At 37.1% G+C, this 23,776-nt stretch overlaps 1 protein-coding gene across 1 annotated transcript in view; it reads right to left on the reverse strand.

Annotated features, from left to right (window-relative positions):
- Positions 1–386: 386 nt before the first annotated feature.
- LOC123529647 (probable ATP-dependent RNA helicase ddx20) overlaps positions 387–23,776 on the reverse strand; it is a 35,392-nt gene continuing 12,002 nt past the window's right edge. The window contains exons 3-10 of the mRNA XM_053521259.1: positions 20,036–20,204; positions 17,181–17,292; positions 14,643–14,785; positions 11,986–12,124; positions 9,765–9,906; positions 8,825–8,930; positions 6,722–6,823; positions 387–3,471 (exon numbers count right to left, since the gene is read on the reverse strand). Of these exons, the coding sequence (XP_053377234.1) occupies positions 1,169–3,471; positions 6,722–6,823; positions 8,825–8,930; positions 9,765–9,906; positions 11,986–12,124; positions 14,643–14,785; positions 17,181–17,292; positions 20,036–20,204 (3,216 nt within the window). The 3' untranslated portion in view covers positions 387–1,168. The remainder of the gene's footprint in view (positions 3,472–6,721; positions 6,824–8,824; positions 8,931–9,764; positions 9,907–11,985; positions 12,125–14,642; positions 14,786–17,180; positions 17,293–20,035; positions 20,205–23,776) is intronic.

The raw sequence follows: 23,776 nt of genomic DNA on the forward strand, positions 1-23,776 counted from the left end.
TGTCTGAAGATGAGGAATGGTCACAGGTTACATCTGCCTTAGTATCAAGTCATTCTAGTTAGGGGTATCGATGCTAGACGAAACGGTCCCGTTTTGTTTACCTCGTACGGACGGACGAACGAACAGGACAATCACTATATGCCTCCTGCATCAGTAGATGCCGGGGGCATAAAAATGAATGTACTCCATAAATTATAAGGACCAGAAAATATTGTATTATATATATAACATCACTAGACAAGACTCATATGCTGGTCACAATGTCTTTTAAGTCTAAAGTTCCTACCCTAAAGCATTATTCAGCCATGGATTGGAAACAGAAGGGACAGACAGATGGTCTATTACACTATGACACACTTCAGGAGCATAAAACATGAAAATGAAGCTGACATTATACTTGTTTATTACATAATGGAAATCAGCTTTGCGGTACAATTTCATTTGATAACACCTATATAAAATAATCTAGAATTTAATACATCAAAACACAGTTAACTTTACCAGATCATTAATATTGTGAACAACGATGACAGCATTTACAGTGAAAATTTATCAAAATCTGAGATGCTGTTTTGAAGATGTGATGACTAGAAGACTTTGTTTGTTTTGGGGTTTAACACCATTTTCAACAGTAATTTAGTTATGTAATGGCGAGCAATTAACCCAACCAGTATTCCTGGATTCTGTACCAGTACAAACCTGTTCTCCACAAGTAACTGCCAACTACCCCACATGAATCAGAGGTGGAGGAAGAATGATTTCAGATACAATTTACTTTTACCAAACCATCATGGAGAACATACGCCTAGCCTCGAGATCAAACTCACGATCCACAGATCTGCGCTTTTCCTACTGGGCTAAGAGAACAACTTAAAATTTTGAGACTCCCAAACAAACTGATGAGTAAGACAAAAACAATATATCTCTCCTAGTCACTGAAGATATAACAGACATCTTTAATATTTTATAAATATTCAGAACTTTTTAGGAGACATGTTTACTATTTTTGTGTGTAATTTTATATACACCGAAACCTCAATTAGCAGGAAATTTATTAAACAGTAAGTCTACAAATATTAAGATTTCTCATTTCACTCCTGGTTTCCACTTCATGACTCCCTATTTGTCACTTATCTGCTCAATAGTTTAAACAGTTATGTAACGTTTTTCATTTCTTCATTTTCTTCTTTGATCTACATTTTGACATTTCCTTGATGTACTCTTCTTGAAACTGAAATGTACTTGCCATTTCTTCAGTTGAGTTTGAGCTAGTTTGAGGCTGGTAATAAGGTCTGTTATACCTTAAATTATCAAAAGGATAGCTCTGATGGTAATTCTGGTATGGATAATACACAGAGTGAGCTGGATACTGCCAGCCAGAGTAGCCAGAGTAGCCATAGTCTGGTGTGTTTGCCTCACTATTCAAATCTTGTATGTTGTTTTGGATCCCTGTGTAACCCCACATGTTCATACTTTGTTGATGCCAGTTCTCGTACTGTTCATACCACTGCCTCCACTGTTCCTGGTATAATGGTCTACTACAAACTCCACTGTCATCAGACCTTGAATCAATCCTTGTTCTACATGTAAATCTATCATTTTTCGTAATATCCGCCTGTTTGGTATCTCTATCGGCGTATTCTCTGGTTTTCTTGTATATTTTTGGTAAGGCACCAAGGTCTTCTTCTGAAGATTCAGAATCAGTTGTAGACGACACAGAGCTGGAATCGGTTTCTCTATAACTATCTTCTCCGACCTTGTGTTCTCCCACTTTTTCACTATGGACTTTCTTATCTGCATCTGTTCTACAAGGAAAACTAGAAGTGCTTTTCTGCTCATTTACCATAGATGGCAAAGATGCCTTACAAAAATCTTTTTGTGTCTGACATTCAGGTAAGTTTGATTTGCTTATATTTCTACTGTAAATAGATAGGTCTTGGAATCTGTCTGGCATAGCTCCAACCATAGTCTCAATATTGTTTGGTACACCTTCTTGTTCTGAGCTTTGCATTGCCAGTGTCTTAACCGATTCACTTTTCTTTGTACCAAGTTCAACTACATCCCCAGCTCCTAGATCTAAACCTTCATTTGCTGGGTTTTCAGTTTCCAACTTCTGCTCCCTTTCTTGTTGCAAAAGATGACCTATTGCAAAATTGCCTTGATAACCAAATCTTTGCTTTCTAGCTTTTTGAAAAGTTTTCTTTACTTTTTCTTTTGATTTTTCCTCTAAAATCAAAGACCCTTCAAATTCATCAGGCTTCTGATTATCAAAACCTTTCTGTTCCAAATCCTCAGCAACATTTATATTTGGTATAGGAGATGCATTCTTTTTTCTATTAAGCATCTCTTCCTTGGCCTCAAATTCATCCTCTGAACTAATAATGTCTACTTCATTTACTTTTACACCAAGAGCTTTAGGGACTTCAACTTCACTTGAAGTTTCAGTGCTATATACAGACTGACGATTTTCTAGTAAGTCTTGTAACTGAGCGATGGCATGTTGCAGCATTTCACTTTCTGTGTTATCACTCTGCACTTCTGGAATTGAGAGATCAGTTTTATTATCAACTGTCTCTTTATCTGTATCAAGGTTTTCCCTAAACATTTTCAATGATTCTCTAGCTGTACTGTAAGAATGATGTTTGGGTAATCTTTTAAATCCAATGCTGTTTTTGTAAACATTACATATATTAACCTTTTCAAAGTTTAATGTGGAAAGTTTACAATTTTTAAGTGAATGTACACCACTACTTTGAACATTGTGCATCATGTTATTTTCTAATTTATTTGGTATATTCATTTTATCTATCGGAACATTCATGTCTGAAGATACTTCCTCCTCTAGTTCAGCATTAGGCATGTTACCTTCTACTGTCAAACCACCATCTTTCCCTCCTTTACTGTCCACAGCTGACAGTGTATAAACCTTGTCTACAGGTTTACAATCGGCTCCACTAACTCCAAGATTGCCATTACTGTTTTTTTCAGTTGGAGTGTTTCTTAATTTCTTATCTTTACAAGTGTCTCTTATTTCTCCTAAATTTAACTCTGAATTTTCACTCATCTCATAGTATTCAACACCCTCATAACCAACTGAAGTTCTAGTTTCTACCTGATGCCTCATTAATCCGTCATTGCTGTTACCGTTAACAAACTTCTTTGAGTCATTCTCATTTTTATCTTTTATATCATTTAAGCTAACTTTTGTATCTCCTAAATTTCCTTTGTTGATTTTGCTTTCGAAAACATTTGCATTTCCAGTATTGACTACATCTGTGAACCCATTTCTGTCTTTAATACCAGCACTAGTATCAGAATAACTTCCTGCAGATCTGGATGAACTTGCCAGTTTCTCTTTCAATGGACCGACTTGGCCACTGGGAGTTTTCTCAGTATGTATCACCTCTGAGGACACTACATCATCTAGAAAGATAGGGCTGTCTGGTTTTGCTAAATCGCTAGGAAGTGGGTCTGAAAAAAAAAATTAAACTAATGAAAACAAAGTACTAGTATTTCAATCTTTCTGTATCATTTAATCAGCCTTTAATGTGACAATAATACCAAGAGTAAATAGTGACCTTTCCAGGGGTCTCAAGATTATATCTTTGCCAACGTGGTTGTACCCTGCGAGAGCACTGGTCAATTCCCTGCAAAAAATTACCAAGTACAAGGTGAGTGCTTTCTACATAGGAACTGGTTATTACTTGCAGAAAATGACCAAGACAAGGCGAATGTTCTCTATGAGGGCACTGGTCAATAACTTGCAGAGAATAACAAAGTATAAGGCAGGTGCTCTCTATGCAGGCACTGGACAATTACTTACAGAGAATAACAAAGTACAAGGCAGGTGCTCTCTATGCAGGCACTGGACAATTATTTGCAGAGAATAACAAAGTAAAAGGCAGGTGCTCTCTATGAGGGCACTGGACAATTATTTGCAGAGAATAACAAAATACAAGGCAGGTGCTCTCTCTGAGGACACTACTCAATTACTTGCAAAGAATAACAAAGCAAAAAAGGTGACCTCTCTATGAGGGCACTGGTCAACTAGATCGTATTTCACGAAAAAAAATGTATGTCTCCCATCATTTAACTTGCAGAAATTTTAAAATTTCGCAAATTAAGGGTCATAATTCCATGAAACAAGAGCACCGCCTTGTGGGTGCTGACGCTCATCTGATTTTTTTTGTATAATAGAAATATTGTCCTACCCATGATTTTCTAAGTCTAAAAAGGGCCATCACTCTTGCAAAAAGCAGGATAGAGTTATGTTTCTTGATGTACAGTGTCCACTTATGATGGTGAAAAACTGTTGCAAGTTTTAAAGCAATAGCTTTGATAGTTTATGAGAAAAGTTGACTTAAACATAATATTCAACCATTTTTCTAAGTCCAAAAGGGGCAATAATTATTGCAAAAAGCAGGATGGAGTTATGTTGCTTGCTGTACAGGGTCAGCTTATGATGGTGAACAAGAGTTGCAAGTTTTAAAGCAATAGCTTTGATAGTTTAAGAGAAAAAGTTGACCTAAACATAAAACTTAACCAAGAAATCTGATATTTTCTAAGTCCAAAAGGGGCCATAAATCTTGCAAAAAGCAGGATGGAGTTATGTTTCTTGCTGTACAGGGTCAGCTTATGATGGTGAACAAGGTTTGCAAGTTTTAAAGGAATAGCTTTGATAGTTTAGGATAAAAGCTGACCTAAACATAAAACTTAACCAAGAAAACTGATTTTCTAAGTCCAAAAGGGGCAATAATTCTTGCAAAAAGCAAGATGGAGTTGTGTTTCTTGATGTACAGGGTCTGCTTATGATGGTGAACAAGTATTCCAAGTTTCAAAGCAAAAGCTTTGATAGTTTAGGAGAAAAGTTGACCTAAACATAAAACTTAACCAAGAAATCTGATATTTTCTAAGTACAAAAGGGGCCATAAATCTTGCAAAAAGCAAGATGGAGTTATGTTTCTTGCTATACAGGGTCAGCTTATGATGGTGAACAAGTATTCCAAGTTTCAAAGCAATAGCTTTGATAGTTTAGGAGAAAAGCTGACCTAAACATAAAACTTAACCAGGCAACGCCGACGCAGACGCCGACGCCGACAACCGCTCAAGTGATGACAATAACTCACCATTTTTTTTCAAAAATTCAGATGAGCTAAAAAAATCACTGAACCATAACATTCCAATGATATTATACACAAATAGGCTTGACTGTACTAACTCCTGTGAAGTTTGGTTGAATACCAACCGGTGATATAGGAGAAGTAGCACAGATATCAAAGAATTTGTCAAATCAAGTAAAGCAGAACATGACAATGATATGCACAACTACAGTTATGTGAGATTTGGTGAAATTCTGCCTAATAGTATACAGCAAGTAGTGAAAACACTATATACAATATAAGAAATCAATGGCCATTTATAAGTCTGCTAAAAGTCATTTAACCTGAACATCTGCCAAGTGGTGTCGGAGAAGATACATGGACAAACTTTATGACATACAGAGAACAAATTGACTGCACAAAGTCAATACCTCTCCCCCACTACATGTGAAAGACATAATAATTTGCAGAAAATAACTATGTACAAGGTTGGTGCTCTCTATGAAGGTACTGATCAATCACTTGCAAATAATTCACCAAGTATAAGGTGGGTACTCTCTACCAGGAGCCTTGTCATTTATTTGCAGAAAATAGCCAAGCACAAGGTGGGTGCTCTCTATTAGAGAACTGATAAATCACTTGCAGAAAATAGCCGAGTACTCTATTAGAGAACTGATAAATCACTTGCAGAAAATAGCCGAGTACAAGGTGGGTGCTCTCTATTAGAGAACTGATAAATCACTTGCAGAAAATGGCCGAGTACAAGGTTGGTGCTCTCTATTAGAGAACTGATAAATCACTTGCAGAAAATAGCCGGGTACAAGGTGGGTGCTCACTATTAGAGAACTGATAAATCACTTACAGAAAATGGCCAAGCAAAAGGTGGGTGCTCTCTATTAGAGAACTGATAAATCACTTGCAGAAAATAACCAAGCACACGGTGGGTGCTCTCTATTACAGAACTGACAAATCACTTACAGAAAATAGCCAAGTACGACGTGGGTGCTCTCTATGAGGGTACTGATCAATCACTTGCTAAGAATAACCGAGAACAAGGTGCTCTCTACCAGGAGCCTTGTTCATTACTTGCAGAAAATAGCCAAGCACAAGGTGAGTGCTCTCTATAAGGGTAATGATCAATCACTTGCAAATAATAGCCAAGCACAAGATGGATGTTCTCTATAAGGGTATTGAAGAATAAGCAAGTACAAGGTGGATGCTGTCTACCAGGAGCCTTGGCAATTATTTGCAGAAAACAGCCAAGTACAAGGTGGGTGCTCTCTATGACGGTACTGGTCAATCACTTTCAGAGAATAACCAAGATCAAGTTAGAAAATCAAGGACACTGCTGGGTAAACAGAGTTCCTTGTATAAATGAAAAACATATTAAATCAGTGGGGAACAAACATGCTAAGCAATATCTTGTACTATATAGTAGACAATACTGTCCAACTTTACCAATTATATATATGCAGTGGAGTTATTTTTTAGCACTACCCATGCTTTTAAGACATGCTAATAACAGACTAGGATACCCAAACAAACCCTACCGGACTAAATAAACAAATGTGTATCAAATTATTTCAGTTTATGCACTATAGACTTTACCATACAGAATATACCTGGTAGTGAGTAGATTTGAGTGTTACATCTTTTTTCTATAACATCAAGATTCATTCGCTCTTGTCCATCACTTACTAAAGATATAGCAATACCGAATGATCCTGAAATCACAAAATATTTTCAGGCAATGAAGCAATACTTACAAAGTTCTATGCATTTTACTGCCTTCATAAATAATTTAAATCTTGAAATCACTTCTACAGGATATTTCTTATGCTTGACTTCTCAAATTATCAAAATAATCACTCCCTCAAAGTAAATAAAGACTGACAAGAGACATGGAAATGCTCAGAAAACCAGTTTTTCAAACATTTTTTTTTCTATTTTTAGCAACACTGACTTTGACCTAACAGTAATCTTGATCCTATGCAGAGCTACTGTGCAGAAAGTGTTTTCCTATTTTAGTAACAGTGACCTCAAATACAATCCAAAGCCAGTTTTTCATAATAAGCTTGCTACACACTACACTTAGGTTTAGTGACAGTATGACACCAAATCCAGCAAAAAAACCCATATTTCTAGAAGTATGACTTCTTAATGACTCAATGGCATTAAAATGACTTATTACAAAAAATAAGCTCTCAGTAGGAATTTGTACCAATATTCATCCCTTCCACAGTACAAAATGCAGCTTTGGCCTGATGCTCTAAACCACTGCACCACACTGATTATGCAAATTAAACCAGTTATACTGACCTTGAACCTGACCCAACTGTCCCCATATGCAATCCAAGCCTTGGTTTTTCAATAAGCTACTTATATGCCAGGTTTAATATCAATCCATCAAAGTTATTGAACAGAAACTGCTTTTTCTCTCTATTTTTAGTAACAGTGACCTTGACATTGACTTCACCGACCCGAAATTCAATCCTAAACTTGGTTTTACAATAAGATACCTATAAGCCAAGTTTCATTTCAATATCTCTACCCAAACTTAAGCTACTGAACGAAAACCAAAACCGGATGCTGCCCATCCATCCATTCACCCAACCACATTGCCAATCCAATACCGAGGTTTTCAACTTTGAAAAACCTGGTTGAAAAAAAAAGATGTAGGAATTCCAAGAAACACAGGTTTTTCAAACATTTTCAATTTTCAGAAACAGTGACCTCTACCTAACAGTGACCTTGACCCTAGTGACCACAAAAAAAAACCTACCATCTTTTTGATGATCTGAGTGTGTCCGTAGGACAGCATCCACTCCTGTCATTGTATTTTTGACATGGTCAAGGGCCACAACACCGGAGTGAAATCCCAATAAAAACACCAGGTGCACAACTTTACATGCTGAATAACAATCTGTTTTCATAAATGTGGCCTTGAATTTGACCCTGTGGCCTCTAAATGGCTCTTTTTATAACCAACACCAGATATCCACAAGACTGCTTGCTCAGATATTCAACAGTTTCTAAGTCAAACAAGGGCCACAGCTTGGTCAGACTTATGTAAGATCTTGAATTCCCTAACCTTAAATGCAATCCCAACCTTGGTCTTAAAATAAGCTGCCTATAAGTTAAGTTTAATTTCAGTATCTAAATCAAAACTCAAGTTAATGAATAGAAATGAAAATCTTGAGGCTGTCCATCTGTCTATTCGGCACAATCACCAACGTAATAACAAAGTTTTCAATTATGTTTAGCCTAGTTAAAAATTAGATGCAGACCTTCAAATCTAACAGTTTTTATTAACTTTTACTATAGAAATTTGTAACCATTGTACTGATTTAAGAATTTTATGCTACATGTCTAAATACTAAGTTTTGTTCCAAAATTAATGTACAATCCTATTATTAAAAACTTTATGAAGGTATCCCAAGATTTATGCTAACCAGCTGTTAATATAACTGCAAATAAGCCGTGCCATGGGAAAACCAACATAGTGGGTTTGCGACCAGCATGGATTCAGACCAGCCTGCGCATCCGCGCAGTCTGGCCAGGATCCATGCTGTTAGCTAACAGTTTATCCAATTCCAATAGGCTTTAAAAGCGAACAGCATGGATCCTGACCAGACTGCGCGGATGCGAAGGCTGGTCTGGATCCATGCTGGTCGCAAACCCACTATGTTGGTTTTCTCATGGCACGGCTCAAATGATTTTCTTACCAAATCTTCCTGCTCTACCAATCCTGTGAAGGTACGTTTCATGATCCGTAGGGACATCCAAATTTATCACCATATTAACTTTGTCTGCATCAATGCCTCGTGATGTCTGAAATGAAGTTTGCATTAATTCATAAATAATGCTACATTAGAAACACGCTTCTTCTACCTTTCCTACACATCCGCCGTAATCCCTATGCTAATCATGCATTGTTTTTCCAAATTTAAATCGCAAATGGCGATATTGGTGATCGACAGTGGAGACCCTGCCAGTTCTTACCTCTGGTAGCCTAGTATTCAAATTTACCTGGATTTCATTACAACAAATATTCAGGCCAGGTTTTTGGTAAGTCACTTAGAACAAATCAACTTTTCAATTATTTGACCTACAAAATCAGGTAGGAAATAAGACTTTTAGAGTGTTAATCAGGCTTCCTATGATTTCATTTAGTGATCTAGTTTTACCCCAGATGGCTAAGATTAAAAGTTGACTTACATTTCATTAATCTGACCAGGTTGCATGAAGATCAGGTAAAAAACCTGGCATGATTTTTTTTTTCTATAACTTTTCTAGCCTAGTTTAAAAACCTAAAATAACTCAAGATACAAATTTATCCTAGATGTAATACAAACAAACACTCTATGTCCTATGAATGTTAGGTTGAAAATGTGGCTAAAGGAGTTTTTTCTATGATTTGACCTAGTGACCAAGTTTTTCTCAACTTAGATAATACAGTTTCAAATTTGACCTAGTATTCACCACTGTGTGGTGGGAGACATAATTAAGACTACTACAGTGTTAACTGAAAAATGAATGATGTGGACACAAGATGAACAGCACACAACAACAGAAACAGAGCCATCACAATAGCTCACCTGAGAATTACTTTCCAATGGAATTCAAACTTGTGTATGTCTATCAGTAGACAGAAGAGTAACTTACAAGATCAGTAGAGATGAGTATCCTACATTTATATGTTTTAAGTTTAGCCATGGCGTGGTTTCTTTCCTTCTGGTCTAAACAACCTGCTATACAAGCAGTTGGCCATCCACGACTTGTCAAGGAATCAGCTAGAGTCTGTGCTCTGTAACATAAACAAATAGCTCTTGTAAAATCATTTGTATCAAATTATTAGTTCAGGTAACCCCTTTTACCATGTCAATGTCAATGAACAAAATAGTCTACACTTTTATTCTTTATACACAAAACACCCTTACATTGCTACTTATCATAGGCATATCTGTTCAGTACATGTAAGCTACCTTTCTCAATCCATCTTCCTTTCAAAACAGAAGTAACTAGAGGTGCTTTTGAGAAAAGCGCATGTCTCCCACAACTGCCTAATCATCTGAATAGTAAGTCTGTCTTTATATACCGTTTACATGTTAGAGTAACCAGCCTATCGGTAATTATGTTCAAGGGCCATAATTCCGAAGTGCCTGGGCCAATATGACTAGTTAGAGGACTTATTGGCAAACACATTTTGTTCAAGTTTGGTGAAGATCGGATGAGAAATGTTCGACTTGTGCGGACAAGATTTGTGACAGACAGACTGACAGACACACACACACACACACATACACAGACAGGACTAAATCAATATGTCTCCCACACCACTGTGTGGTGGGAGACATAATGAAAATGTTAAAACATGGGTATTTTATGCTTAAGGTAGGTAATCTGATATTTCATTTTACATTTATTACTTTAAGCTACTTAAAACTTATTTTTAAATGAATTTGTCTTATGAAACCATAGAGAACACTATTTACTTGGTTTGACTATTTCAAGAAGTTGCAGCAAAAGTGGTCTACGTGCATACTGTAAAATCATTTAATTTCGTGGGCATGAAATTTCGTGGTTTTGGTCAAAACGGCAATTTACTATTTGAAACACTACATGCAGCCACAGGAAAACACTACAGCAATTACAAGGCAAAGACTGAAGCCCTCATGAAGACCGTCTCAGTGGTTGAAGACTCGGCAGAAGAAAGCTCCTCAGTCGTCTTTCTCACAGATGCACTGTCTGTCATGGAAGCTCTGATCAACAATAAAGCTACGCAGCTAGCCAGGAGAATGCAAAGCCTGAGTATAACCTGCAAAGTAGTATTTCTGTGGATTCCATCCCATTGTGGACTTGCAGGCAATGAAGAGGCAGACAAACTGGCTAAGCTAGGAGCTCAGAACAACCAACAGAACCTGTGAGTTACAAGGAGAAAGTCACCATCATCAAGGCACTAACGAGACCAAGGATGGAGGAAAATGCTTTTCATCTCCTTGATCGGTCTGAACAAGTGATGATGGTCAGGCTCTGCTCAGGGCACAACAAGCTCAATGCTCACATGTACAAGAAATACAGACTGGCATCATTGCCAACTTGTCCATGTGGTGAGGAAGATCAGACTGCGGAGCATATACTTCAGAGATGTAAAAGGCATGACCAGGAGCGAGCTGTGACTTAGCCGATAGATACCTCAATCCACCAGAAACTGTATGGAGGCATTGAGGATCTGCGGCAAACCACAAGTTTCATCAAGGCTACTGGTCTGACAGTGTAGTCGCATACGAGAAGAAGAAGAAGAAAATCACCTGATGTCAAGAATATGAGGTTTTACCTTGTAATAAGACGAAAGGTTTAACTCTGTGAGAATATGGTTTTAACCTGGTCTCAAAATTTGAAAAATTTATTTTTTACAGATTTGAGGCTATGAAAATATATTACCTGGTAAGATTTGTTTGTTTGTTTTAGGTTCAACACCGTTTTATAACAGTATTTCAGTTATGTAACAGCAGGCAGATAATGTAACCAGTGTTCCTGGATTCTGTACCAGTACAAACCTGTACTCCGCAAGTAACTGTCAACTTCCTCACACGAATCAGAGGTGAAGGATTAATTATTTCAGACACAGTGTCTTTTATCAAATCGTCCCAGAGAACAAAGACCTGGCCCTGGGATCAAACTCACAGCCCTGCGATCCATAGAGCTGTGCTCTCCCTACTGAGGTAAGCAAGCGGATTTACCAGGTAAGAAGGCTTTAAAATATGATGTTGTACCTGATTTAAAAGTATGACGTTTTATGGGGCTAAAATTTTTTTTTTAAATATGAGGTTCACCTGGTTCTAAGGTATGAGAATACAATGTTTTACTTGGTTTGATATCTTACCTGGTTTGAAGGTTTGAGAACACCAGGCACTGTTGGAAGCTGACAGAGGAAAGGATGTTGCTGAGAACCTTGCACTTCTCTTCAAATATAACATGTGACAAGGGATGATAAGCTACAGTCTGGTAGTACTGACGAATGCCTGAAACAAATCACAGTAACACAGTTCAATAATCATTTATCTCATGTATTAAATGAAATTCTAGCATTACTAATGTATCACAATACAATATTTGTTGGTAAAATAAGTGTCCTCAATTATAACTTGATAGAAACGTCAGTCTTGCATTCACTCCAATCTTAACCTTTGATTGACTGACTCAAAAAAAAAAACAGTATGGGTCATCTTTTGATCACAGAAAATAATCCTTTTAAGTCGAACAGCCATAGTTTGAAGCATTCTTCTATTATTGATCGGGACCTGTTTTTAGCCTTAAGGTCAGTGACCCTGAATTTTGGCCCCCTGACACCCCAAACAATAATGTTAAGATACTTTTGTTCATACTCAAGAAGTCCTAACATCTGCTCATTCACAGGTATTGGAAGTGAATTTTTGACTTCAGGGAATATAAGTACACAAAATTAGTATGTGACCTAAACAATAAACAAGAGGGCCATGAAGGCCCTGTATCGCTCACCTGACCTATTGACCTAAAGATCATCAAGATTAACATTCTGACCAAGTTTCATTAAGATATGGTCATAAATGTGGCCTCTACAGTGTTAAATAGTTTTTCATTTGATCTGACCTGTTGACCTAGTTTTTGACCCCATATGACCCAGATTCAAACTTGACCTAAAGATCATCAAGATTAACATTCTGACCAAGTTTCATGAAGATACAGCCATAAATGTGACCTCTACAGTGTTAGAAGCTTTTCCTTTGATTTGACCTAGTGACCTAGTTTTTGACCCCACCTGACCCAGATTTAAATTTGACCTATAGATCATCAAGATTAACATTCTGGCCAAGTTTCATCAAGATATGGTCATAAATGTGGCCTCTACAGTGTAAACTAGCTTTTCCTTTGATTTGACCTGGTGACCTAGTTTTTGATCCTACATGATCCATATTCAACCTGGATCTTGAGATCATCATGATTAACATTTTGACCAAGTTTCATGAAGATACAGTCATAAATGTGGCTTCTAGTGTTAACAAGCTTTTCCTCTGATTTGACCCCGTGACCTAGTTTTTGACCCCACATGACCCAGATTTGAACTTCACCTAAAGATCATCAAGATTAACATTCCGACCAAGTTTCATGAGGATCAAGTAATAAATGTGGCCTCTAGAGTGTTAACAAGCTTTTCCTTTGATTCGACCGAGTGACCTAGTTTTTGACCCCACCTGACCCAGATTTAAAGCTGACTTATAGATCATCAAGCATAACATTCTGACCAAGTTTCATTAAGATATGGTCATAAATGTGGCCTCTACAGTGTAAACTAGCTTTTCCTTTGATTTGATCTGGTGACCTAGGTTTTGATCCTACATGACCCATATTCAAACTGGACCTTGAAATTATCAATATTAACATTCTGATCAAGTTTCATGAAGACACAGTCATAAATATGGCCTCTACAGTGTTAACAAGCTTTTCCTTTGATTTGACCTGGTGACCTTGTTTTTGACCAAGTTTAAGTAAGGTTGGGCCAAAATTGTGACCTCTGGAGTGTTAACAAGCTTTTCCTTTGATTTGACCCGGTGACCTAGCTTTTGACCCCAGATGACCCAAGATTTTATTGAGGATAACATTCTGACCATTTTTCATTAAGGCCAAATATGTGACCTCTAATGGCGTGGTCACACTACACGTACTTAATCGTAGTAAGGAATGATCGTAGTTGATCGTACTAAGCGTAGTTACACGTAGATAATCGTAGTTAAACGTAGTAATGATCATAGTTCGAACTTATGATTTGTCCGTAGTAAGCAAATAATTTTTCGACATGTTCAAAATCTGACTACGATTAACTACGATGTTTTGACCCTACTGTGACCGTAGTTTGAACGTAGTTGATCTTAGTTAAACGTACTTGATCGTACTTAACAGTAGTGTGTATCGTTTTTGATCGTAGTACAAAAAAAAACACATCGACTGTACGGTTCAACTACGATCAACTAGGGCTCCACTACGGCTAAACTAAACTAGGGCTCCACTACGGCTAAACGCTTTTCCGTAGCTCAACGTAGTTGATCGTAATTTGTCGTAGTTGTTCGTTCTTCGATCGTAGTATATACGTAGTGTAACGTAGTAACTCGTGGTAAGACGTAGTGATACCCTAGTTAACTCTACCCGATTTACTCGTAGTTGAACGTAGTTGTTCGTACTTACACGTACTTCAACGTACGACAAACTACGATTAAAATGAACTACAACCAACTACGTGCGTGAACGTAAATGTGACCATTGCTTAAGAGTGTTAACAAGCTTTTCCTTTGATTTGACCTGGTGACCTAGTTTTTTACCCCAGATGACCCAATATCGAACTCGTCCAAGATTTTATTGAGGGCAACATCAACTTCTAAAGAATAGTTAAGATCAAGTTAGTTCTAAGATTTTGTCTTCATAGACTAAATCTTCAACAACTGACTAACATGTATACAGATTACGTGCATTATGAAATACATAGTTAAATATCTGTTATACATGTACCTAGGAGTGCAGGATCTGAGATGTTGAGACGTAGGAACGTTGGATTTCTCATGTAAGCAGTGAGATGTTCTGCAAGGTACTCAGGATAGGTAGCAGACAATGCTAACATCTGCTTGTTCTCTGGTAGAGTGGAATAAATCCAGCTGAAAAAATATATCATAACCTGCTGATTATAAACATACTATATCATACTCCAGTGGTTACATAAAACACCAGTGATTACACACATAATATAATAAATACCATACTAGGGCTGGATCAATATACCGGTATTGATAGGAGTTTACACCAATATGCATATAGACTTTCTTCGTGTATCCATATATTCAGTGATGCCCCTTTTAACACAAAATAAAATTAAAATTCCTCTTTTTTTTTTCACTTTACAATCACTTTACAATTAATATTCAGAGGCCCCATGTCGTTCTGGGACGATCTGTGTATGAAAAGAATTGGAACCACTGCCCTGTGATTCCAGCAGGTATGCAAATTTTGATTCCATACCTCATGTTTTTATTTCGATGTAAACGAGATATGAAACCAAAATTTGTAGTCCTGTTTGGCGCCATATAACTTATACTGTGTTGGTGTGCCATAAAACCCAAATAAATAAATAATATTCAGAGATATTATAGTATAGAAAGTATATTTTTGTAACCTCATGACCCTGACCCATTGGCCTCAAAGCAACAGGGTTATCCACTATCCAGGCCTTCCAGCATGGCCTTGCAAAAATGTAGGAGAAAAGTAGGAGGTACCTACACAAAAAAGTAAGAAAAAACAGGAGGTTTGCAGAAAAAAAGGAGGAAAAGTAGGCGGTTATGAACATAAAATTAAAATTTGCAATGCTTAGCTTCGTAGCTGTTATATGCTGCTTTCTCCTTGATTCGAGCCTCTTAAATCTTTAAGGGTTGTGCATATTTTTGTAAACGTGTTCAATTAAATATTTTTTTGTATTTTGGTACAAAAATATTTGCATTTAACAATGGACAATAAGAATTACAATGTTATCATCTTTTATATGAACTTTTTTGCAAGAGACTGAAGGAGGTCAAACTCCACATCATTTTAAAACTTTCTCATCGATTCGAGCCCTTTATTTGGTAGGTCAATAAGTGTTAATGTTTGCACAGTCTATTTCCATAAAGCAAATTTCTATAAAGATTGACTTCTTGTTCACTTGTTACAACAGTCAAAATATGCTCAGGATGCTATTAATTTGAAATTTTGGGTCACAATATTGCCCACTGAGTAATTTCCTTTTGAAATAAGCAATTTTTGATGTTAAATATTAAAAGAGGTATTTACTCAATTTTCCAGTGGTTTCATGACTAATATTTTTCAAGGCATTTTAAAATGTAAATGACAAGTTTCTGATGGAAGAACATGTTACTTGAGCATGAATTTTACTAAAACACAAGGGCTCGAATCGATGAGAAAGCTCGAATCTACAAGAAACAGGCATTACACACCTACAGCTTGCCAGGATCCAGGAATTCTTGACTGGGGGGAGGAGGGGGTGGGGGGCACCAGTCTAGAACGAAGACGTCACCGACAAGGCCCACAGCAAGCACTGAGAGTGGGTAGGTATTGGAGGGGGTGCCTTTGCCTATATTAGGAGGGTCAGGGTCTCCCCTTGAAAAATTTTTTGAAATACAGACACGAAATGGTGGCATCTGGTGCATTTCTTTGTCTAAATTTTGAGAAAAAATTCTCCTTTGCCAAAATAGTAGGGTGCATAAAGAGGTACAGGTAACCTCCGACAACTGGGGGGCACAAGCCCCCTCGGCCCAGCCCTGGATTCGGCCTATACACTGGCAACCAAATGATGACTCCTAATGTCTTGACTGGCAGTTTCTGAGCTTGAATCAGTGTGCCCATATGGTTTAGTTAGATTATAGGTACCTTGATATGAGGCAAGGTATTGCAGGAGGCACCAAATGGCTCCAGAAACTGCCAGCAACACAGCGTCCATCATCTGCAAATATAACAACTGAAGGACTGTTTATTTTTTCCTTTTTATGTTAAGCAAAAAAGTAGGGGTAGAAGAAGGTTTTCATAAAAAAAGTTGGAAAAAGTAGGAGGCATTTAAAAAAGTAGGAAAATATAGGAACGCCGTAAGGCCTAATCATCCTTGAGCAATGTGCCTGCCAAGAATGAGAATTTATGTCAAGGTATTATCAAGACACCAAGCAGAAACTGGCATTTACACTTATAGTCACTGTGACCTTAACCTTTGATCAACTGACCTCAATATCAATATTGGACAATCCACTGTCCATGACAAATATGCATATCAGGTTCAAAGCATTCTTAATTACGGAGCTGAAACAAAATTGCTAACAAGCGGAAGGTCATATGTATGATCTGCATCATCACATAATACATCCCTTTGGACATATAACAAAAGCTTTTGTGTTGTGTTTCATTCTATCACTGCCTGTCCAGCCTACAGTTATACCTGGCACCACCAACAGGGCAGTCCTTAATGTCAAGCCTTGATCAACTATAACTTTACACACAATGTACAAAACTTACTTGATTTGTTCTTGGAAACTTTCCTCCAGTAGTTTATCTGCTTCATCAAGAATGAACAGTCTAAGGCTGTCAGTCTTCAATACACCGCCTTCTATAAGCTGCTTTATACGACCTGAATAGTTAACACATAATGGTGTGCAAAATAATAATTGCAATTTACACAATAAATTATAATTAGACAGATCTATTCCTTCACAAAATTATTTCACGTTTGTTTCTAATAGTGTGTAAATTAAGACAAGAGGGTCATGATGACCCTGAATCGCTCACCTGAGTAATATGAGCCACATGTTTAAAATGGCAAACTGATGCTAAAATATTACAAAGTAGGTCAGAAGGTCATGTTCATGGTCAATGAAAGTCATTTTAGGATCGGTGTGCAAAACTGTACATGTCATTCAAATTTCAAGGCTGTATCTTAAACAAGAGGGCCATGAAGGCCCTGTATCACTCACCTGACCTAGGAATCATCAAGATTAACATTCTGACCAAATTTCATTAAGATATGGTCATAAATGTGGCCTCTACAGTGTTAACTAGTTTTTCTTTGATTTGACCTGGTGACCTAGTTTTTGACCCCAGATGACCCAGTATCGAACTTGTCCAAGATTTTATTGAGGGTAACATTCTGACCAAGTTTCATGAAGATTGGGACAAAATTTTGACCTCTCAGAGTGTTAACAAGCTTTTCCTTTCATTTGACCTGGTGACCTAGTTTCTGATCCCAGATGACCTAATATCGAACTTGTCCAAGATTTTAATGAGGGTAACATTCAGACCAAGTTTCATTAAGATTGGGCCAAAATTGTGACCTCTAGAGTGTTAACAGTCAAACTGTTGACGACGACGGACGACAGACACAGGGCGATCACAAAAGCTCACCTTGAGCACAAAGTGCTCAGGAGAGCTAAAAACAAGAAAGTAGGTTAGTAGGTCAAGGTCACAGTCAGATGACCTCTAATCACTTGGGGTCATCAGGTAATTATAATTAAACAGTCTAGGATTAGGAAACATGATCTGATAATTTTTGAGGTATTTATTCCTATATTACTCACATACAAAGTGATGCCCAGGGCGGGTCCTCTTTTCACCCCAAGGGAATAATTTGAACAATCTTGTTAGACATCCACTAGGCAATGCTACATACCAAATATCAAAGGCCTAGGTCTTGAACTTTCAGACAAGAAGACTTGTTTCCCCTATATAAGTCTATGTAAAATTTGGGACCCCTAGGGCAGGGCCTCTTTTCACCCCAGGGGCATAATTTGAACAATTTTGGTAGAGGACCACAAGGCAATGCAACATACCAAATATCAAAAGCATAGACCTTGCAGTTTCAAGCAAGAAGATTTTTAAAGATTTTTCCTATACAAGTCCATGTAAAACTTGAGACCCCCAGGGCAGGGCCTCTTTTCACCCCAGGGTAATGATTTGAATAATTTTGGTAGAGGACCTCAAGGTAATGCTACAAACCACATATCAAAGGCCTAGGTCTTGTAGTTTTAGATTTTTAAAGTTTTTTCCTATACAAGTCTATGTGAAACTTGGGACCCCCTTGGCGGGGCCTCTTCACCCCTGTGGCATAATTTGAACAATCTTCATAGAGGACCATTAGATGATGTCACATGCCAAATATCAAGGCTCTATGCCTTGCGGTTTTGGACAAGAAGATTTTTAAAGTTTTTCCTTTTGGTTGCCATGGCAACCAGAGTTCTGCATGGAATTCAATTCTTTGAACAATTTTGAAAGGGGACCACCCAAGGATCATTCCTGTGAAGTTTGATGTTATTCTGTCCAGTGGTTTTCAAGAAGATTTTTTTAGAAAATGTTGACGGATGCACGACACAGTCATGACGGACATTGAGCGGTCACAAAAGCTCACCATGAGCCTTTGGCACAGGTAAGCTAATAAAATCACCCAACCCAGAGTTTGCCAGTTTTACTTCTAAAAAGCATTTCCCATCGTCTTTCACTTGTCTATAATATAAATACCTGTAAGTGGTTTGTATTTCGAAAAATGACTGCACAGTAGTTATGGATAGAACACAAAACACATCCATAAACCTCTGACTTGTTTTTGAACCTTTGTGCCATGTTATATTTAAATCCCTTTCTGAATTGTAGTTGTGTACCAGCCTCAAACCAGACCCTGTATAGCTACAACCTCCTTGTGTGACCTTGACCTTATGAGTTACTGGCCATTGTCCCTCACATAACATTGTTTTCCTATAAGAGCTGTCGGAGAAGGCAGCATGCTTAACTATTTCGGAGCTAGATATTAAAATAGGGCATATCTGAGGACAACAGAGCAATCCCTGGTCCAGGGGTGATTACAGTCATACCCTCATAGCGGAAACAAATTATTTATGTGAGAAGTATCTGAACTGTCAAGAAAAATTTAAATAATTGAAGCACTTGGGTGACGGGTGCCATCAACCTTTGTCCATCACAGAAAAGTTGTGGACCTTCTGTCAAATGATGACATGGCAGAACTGTCCAAGGTCTGAATTAAATCTATCCATTAATAAGATTAAAACTTTAACAAGGTGCTGATGCTGACACCCACTCTAAGGTGGGACGGGCAGCTGCCTGTATACTTCATGTAGTCAAGCAAAAATCCCTTTTTGGATGGCAGATATAGACAAGAAAAAGTATCATGAAGAAACAAACATGGTCCACTTCCATGCGCCTCTCCCATTCTTCATTTCAAAAGCAGGTACTGAACAACAATAATCACGATATAACTGTCCAACTGAACTGTAATTCCTTCATAGGATATAGGAATTTTGTATAAAATCATTGTAATATATTGTACCATTTCATTTCAATGCATTCACAGCAAATTCTGTAATTACCTGGAGTGCCGACTGCAATGTGACATTTCTTCAGTTTAATTCTATCTTCCTGGAGTGGCAGACCTCCAATGAATGTTTGGCACTCTAGTTCCTTAATGGCACTCCCTATACTGTTGATCACCTCCCAGATCTGGACAGCTATCTCTCTTGTTGGAGCCAACACCAATACCTGTAAAACATGTTCCATTTGAACAAACACAAGGCCTTTCCATTAAACTGTGCTGCATAAATTTAGAATATGCTCTTTTTGGCTATAAGTATGAAAACTATTGTGCTGCTCAATTAACAGAGAACCACTTATATTGTTTAAAAGTGGTGTTTAGTTTTGCTATTTGCAAAATGTTACTAATAGACAGATGATAGTCTAGAACAAATGATATGAAAACCTCATAACTTCTTGTCTTCCTACAATTCGCAAACTATCTTTTTAAAAGATATTTCTTGTTTTCCCTTCATAAACTAACTCTGATAAATGGAGCCTGTCCTCATTTGAAAAAGTATGTTTTTCCCCCCAAATAGAAGGCAAAAATTCCCCTTCAGTTGACAAAAAAACGAGAGGGTCATGATGACCCTGAATCGCTCACCTGAGTAATATGAGCTACATGTTTCAAATGTCATACTGTTGATTTTTAGAAATTTTTTGCAAGATTTTCCGATGTACAATCAAGTAACCCCTGGGGCGGGGCCAATTTTACCCCGGGGGTCATGATTTGAACAAAGTTCAACAAGTACTACATGTCAAATATCTAAGATCTATGCCTTCTGGTTTATTTTTAGAAAATTTTTGAAGATTTTACTATATAAAATCAAGTGACCCCTGGGGCGGAGTCAAAAATTGACCCCGGGGGGGAGGTGGGGGGGTGTCATGATTTGAACAAATTTTGTAGAGGTCCACTAGGCAATGCTACATGTGAAATATGTAAGCTCTAGGCCTTCTGGTTCATTTTTAGAAAACTTTTGAAGATTTTCCAATGTAAAATCAAGTGACTCCTGGGGCGGCGTCAATTTTGACCCCGGGGGTCATGATTTGAACAAATTTTGTAGAGGTCCACTAGGCAATGCTACATGTCAAATATATAAGCTCTAGGCCTTCTGGTTTATTTTTTTTTAAAATTTGAAGATTTTCCTATGTAAAATCAAGTGACCCCTGGGGCGGGGTCAATTTTGACCACGGGGTCATGATTTGAACAACTTTAGTAGAGGTCCATTAGGCAATGCTACATGTCAAATATCTAAGCTCTAGGGCTTCTGGTTTTTGAGAAGAAGATTTTTTAAGATTTTCCTATGTAAAATCAAGTGATCCCTGGGGCTGGGTCAATTCTGAACCCAGGGTCATGATTTGAACAAATCTGGTAGAGGTCCACTAGGTAATGCTTCACACCAAATATCTAAGCTCTAGGGCTTCTGGTTTTTGAGAAGAAGATTTTTAAAGTTTTTCCTTTCAGAGTTCTGCATGGAATTCAATTCTTTGAACATTTTTTGTAGAGCTTCACCCAAGGAACATTCCTGTGAAGTTTGGATGAAATTGGCCTAGCGGTTTATGAGGAGATGTCGTTTAAAGTAAAAGTTTACTGACGGATGCCGGACGATTGACGCCGGACGGTGAGTGATCAAAATAGCTCACCCTGAGCCTTTGGCTAAGGTGAGCTAAAAATAACTGGAAGTTTATGTCATATCCAAAAATTGCATCTAAAAACTGAAAAATATACATTATCTTTTAAAAGAATCTTAACTATAAACATTTTCCAATGCCGACAAATATTTATCGCAGCAGATGACACAAAAAGTGTGCACTACATACCTTGTGAAGATGCTGATAACAAAATTTAGTCATTTAAGTTCAATAAAATTTGTAAACATCTTGTAAACCAGAGGCTTCGTGACTATAAATATTAGGATATGGACAATGCAAATCGATCTTTTTTGAATTACTGAATTTGAAATAATGTACATTTAAATTGATGTGTTGATTGAGCTGAATAGCAGTTTAATGATGATAATTTATATGCTCACAAAAAATCAGAGGTATCTAATTCTGTCAACCTCAGGCCCATCTTCATGTTGGGATTTTTATTTTTAAAATAATTTTTTTTTAGTCTAACGCAACAAAATATTTGGCTATAATTGCCTATCAATATCAGATCTACAAGATGTCATCCCCAAAAACCTCGAGTATCACACCTGCTACACCATTCACAGCTTAACACTATTACTGCATCACTTTCATTTTTTCCCAAAGTCTGTAATTTACAATGATTTTTCCATTTTATTGGAACCAGTACCATCCCCAAAATCTGAAGAAAACAAGTATACCCAATCCCTTACACCTTCACTGTTTGGGGGTACAAAAATCCCTGTATATATATCCAAATTGTTTCAACTGGCAAAACAGATATACAACAATGGAAACAAGAGCTGTCCGTAAGACAGCGCGCTCGACTTTTCTCAGTGCTTGACTCTGAATTAGAGCTTTGCCAGTAAAAAAAAAATCCAAGTTAAAAAGGGACATAATTCTGTCAAAATTGAAATCAGAGTTATGGGGATTGTTTCTCCTGATGTAGACTTTGATGGTAATCAAGTATTTTAAGTTTCAAGTCAAAAGCTTTGATAGTAACAGAGATATTTGACTTTATCAAAAACTTTAACCAAAAATTCTAAGTTCACAAGAGCTGTCCTAAGACAGCGCGCTTGACTTTTCTCAGTGCTTGACTCTGAACTAGAGCTTTGCCAGTAAAAAAAATTCCAAGTTAAAAAGGGATATAATTCTGTCAAAAATCAAATCAGAGTTATGGGAATTGTGTCTTCTGGTGTAGACTTTGATAGAAAATAACTATTTTGAGTTTCAAGTCAAAAGCTTAAATAGTAACAGAGATATTTGACTTTATTAAAAATTTTAAGAAAAAATCTAAGTTAAAAAGGGACATAATTCTGTCAAAATTGAAATCAGAGTTATGGGGATTGTTTCTCCTGATGTAGACTTTGATGGTAATCAAGTATTTTTAGTTTCAAGTCAAAAGCTTTGATAGTAACAGAGATATTTGACTTTATCAAAAACTTTAACCAAAAATTCTAAGTTAAAAAGGGGCATAATTCTGTCAAAATTCAAATCAGAGTTATGTGAATTGTGTCTCCTGGTGCAGACTTTGATAGAAAATAACTATTTTGAGTTTCAAGTCAAAAGCTTTGATAGTAACAGAGATATTTGACTTTATCAAAAACTTTAACCAAAAATTCTAAGTTCACAAGAGCTGTCCTAAGACAGCGCGCTTGACTTTTCTCAGTGCTTGACTCTGAATTAGAGCTTTGCCAGTAAAAAAAATTCCAAGTTAAAAAGGGATATAATTCTGTCAAAAATCAAATCAGAGTTATGGGAATTGTGTCTTCTGGTGTAGACTTTGATAGAAAATAACTATTTTGAGTTTCAAGTCAAAAGCTTTAATAGTTACAGAGATATTTGACTTTATCAAAAATTTTAACAAAAAATTCTTAGTTAAAAAGGGGCATAATTCTGTCAAAATTCAAACCAGAGTTATGAGGATTGTTTTTCTAGGTGTTGACTTTGATGGTAAATAAGTATTTTGAGTTTCAAGTCAATAGCTTTGATAGTAACAGATATTTGACTTTATCAAAAACTTTAACCAAAAATTCTAAGTTAACAAGAGCTGTCCTAAGACAGCGCGCTTGACTTTTCTCAGTGCTTGACTCTGAATTAGAGCTTTGCCAGTAAAAAAATTTCAAGTT

This window comes from Mercenaria mercenaria, chromosome 13 (genome assembly GCF_021730395.1).
Source record: "Mercenaria mercenaria strain notata chromosome 13, MADL_Memer_1, whole genome shotgun sequence".
Taxonomy (NCBI): domain Eukaryota; kingdom Metazoa; phylum Mollusca; class Bivalvia; order Venerida; family Veneridae; genus Mercenaria; species Mercenaria mercenaria.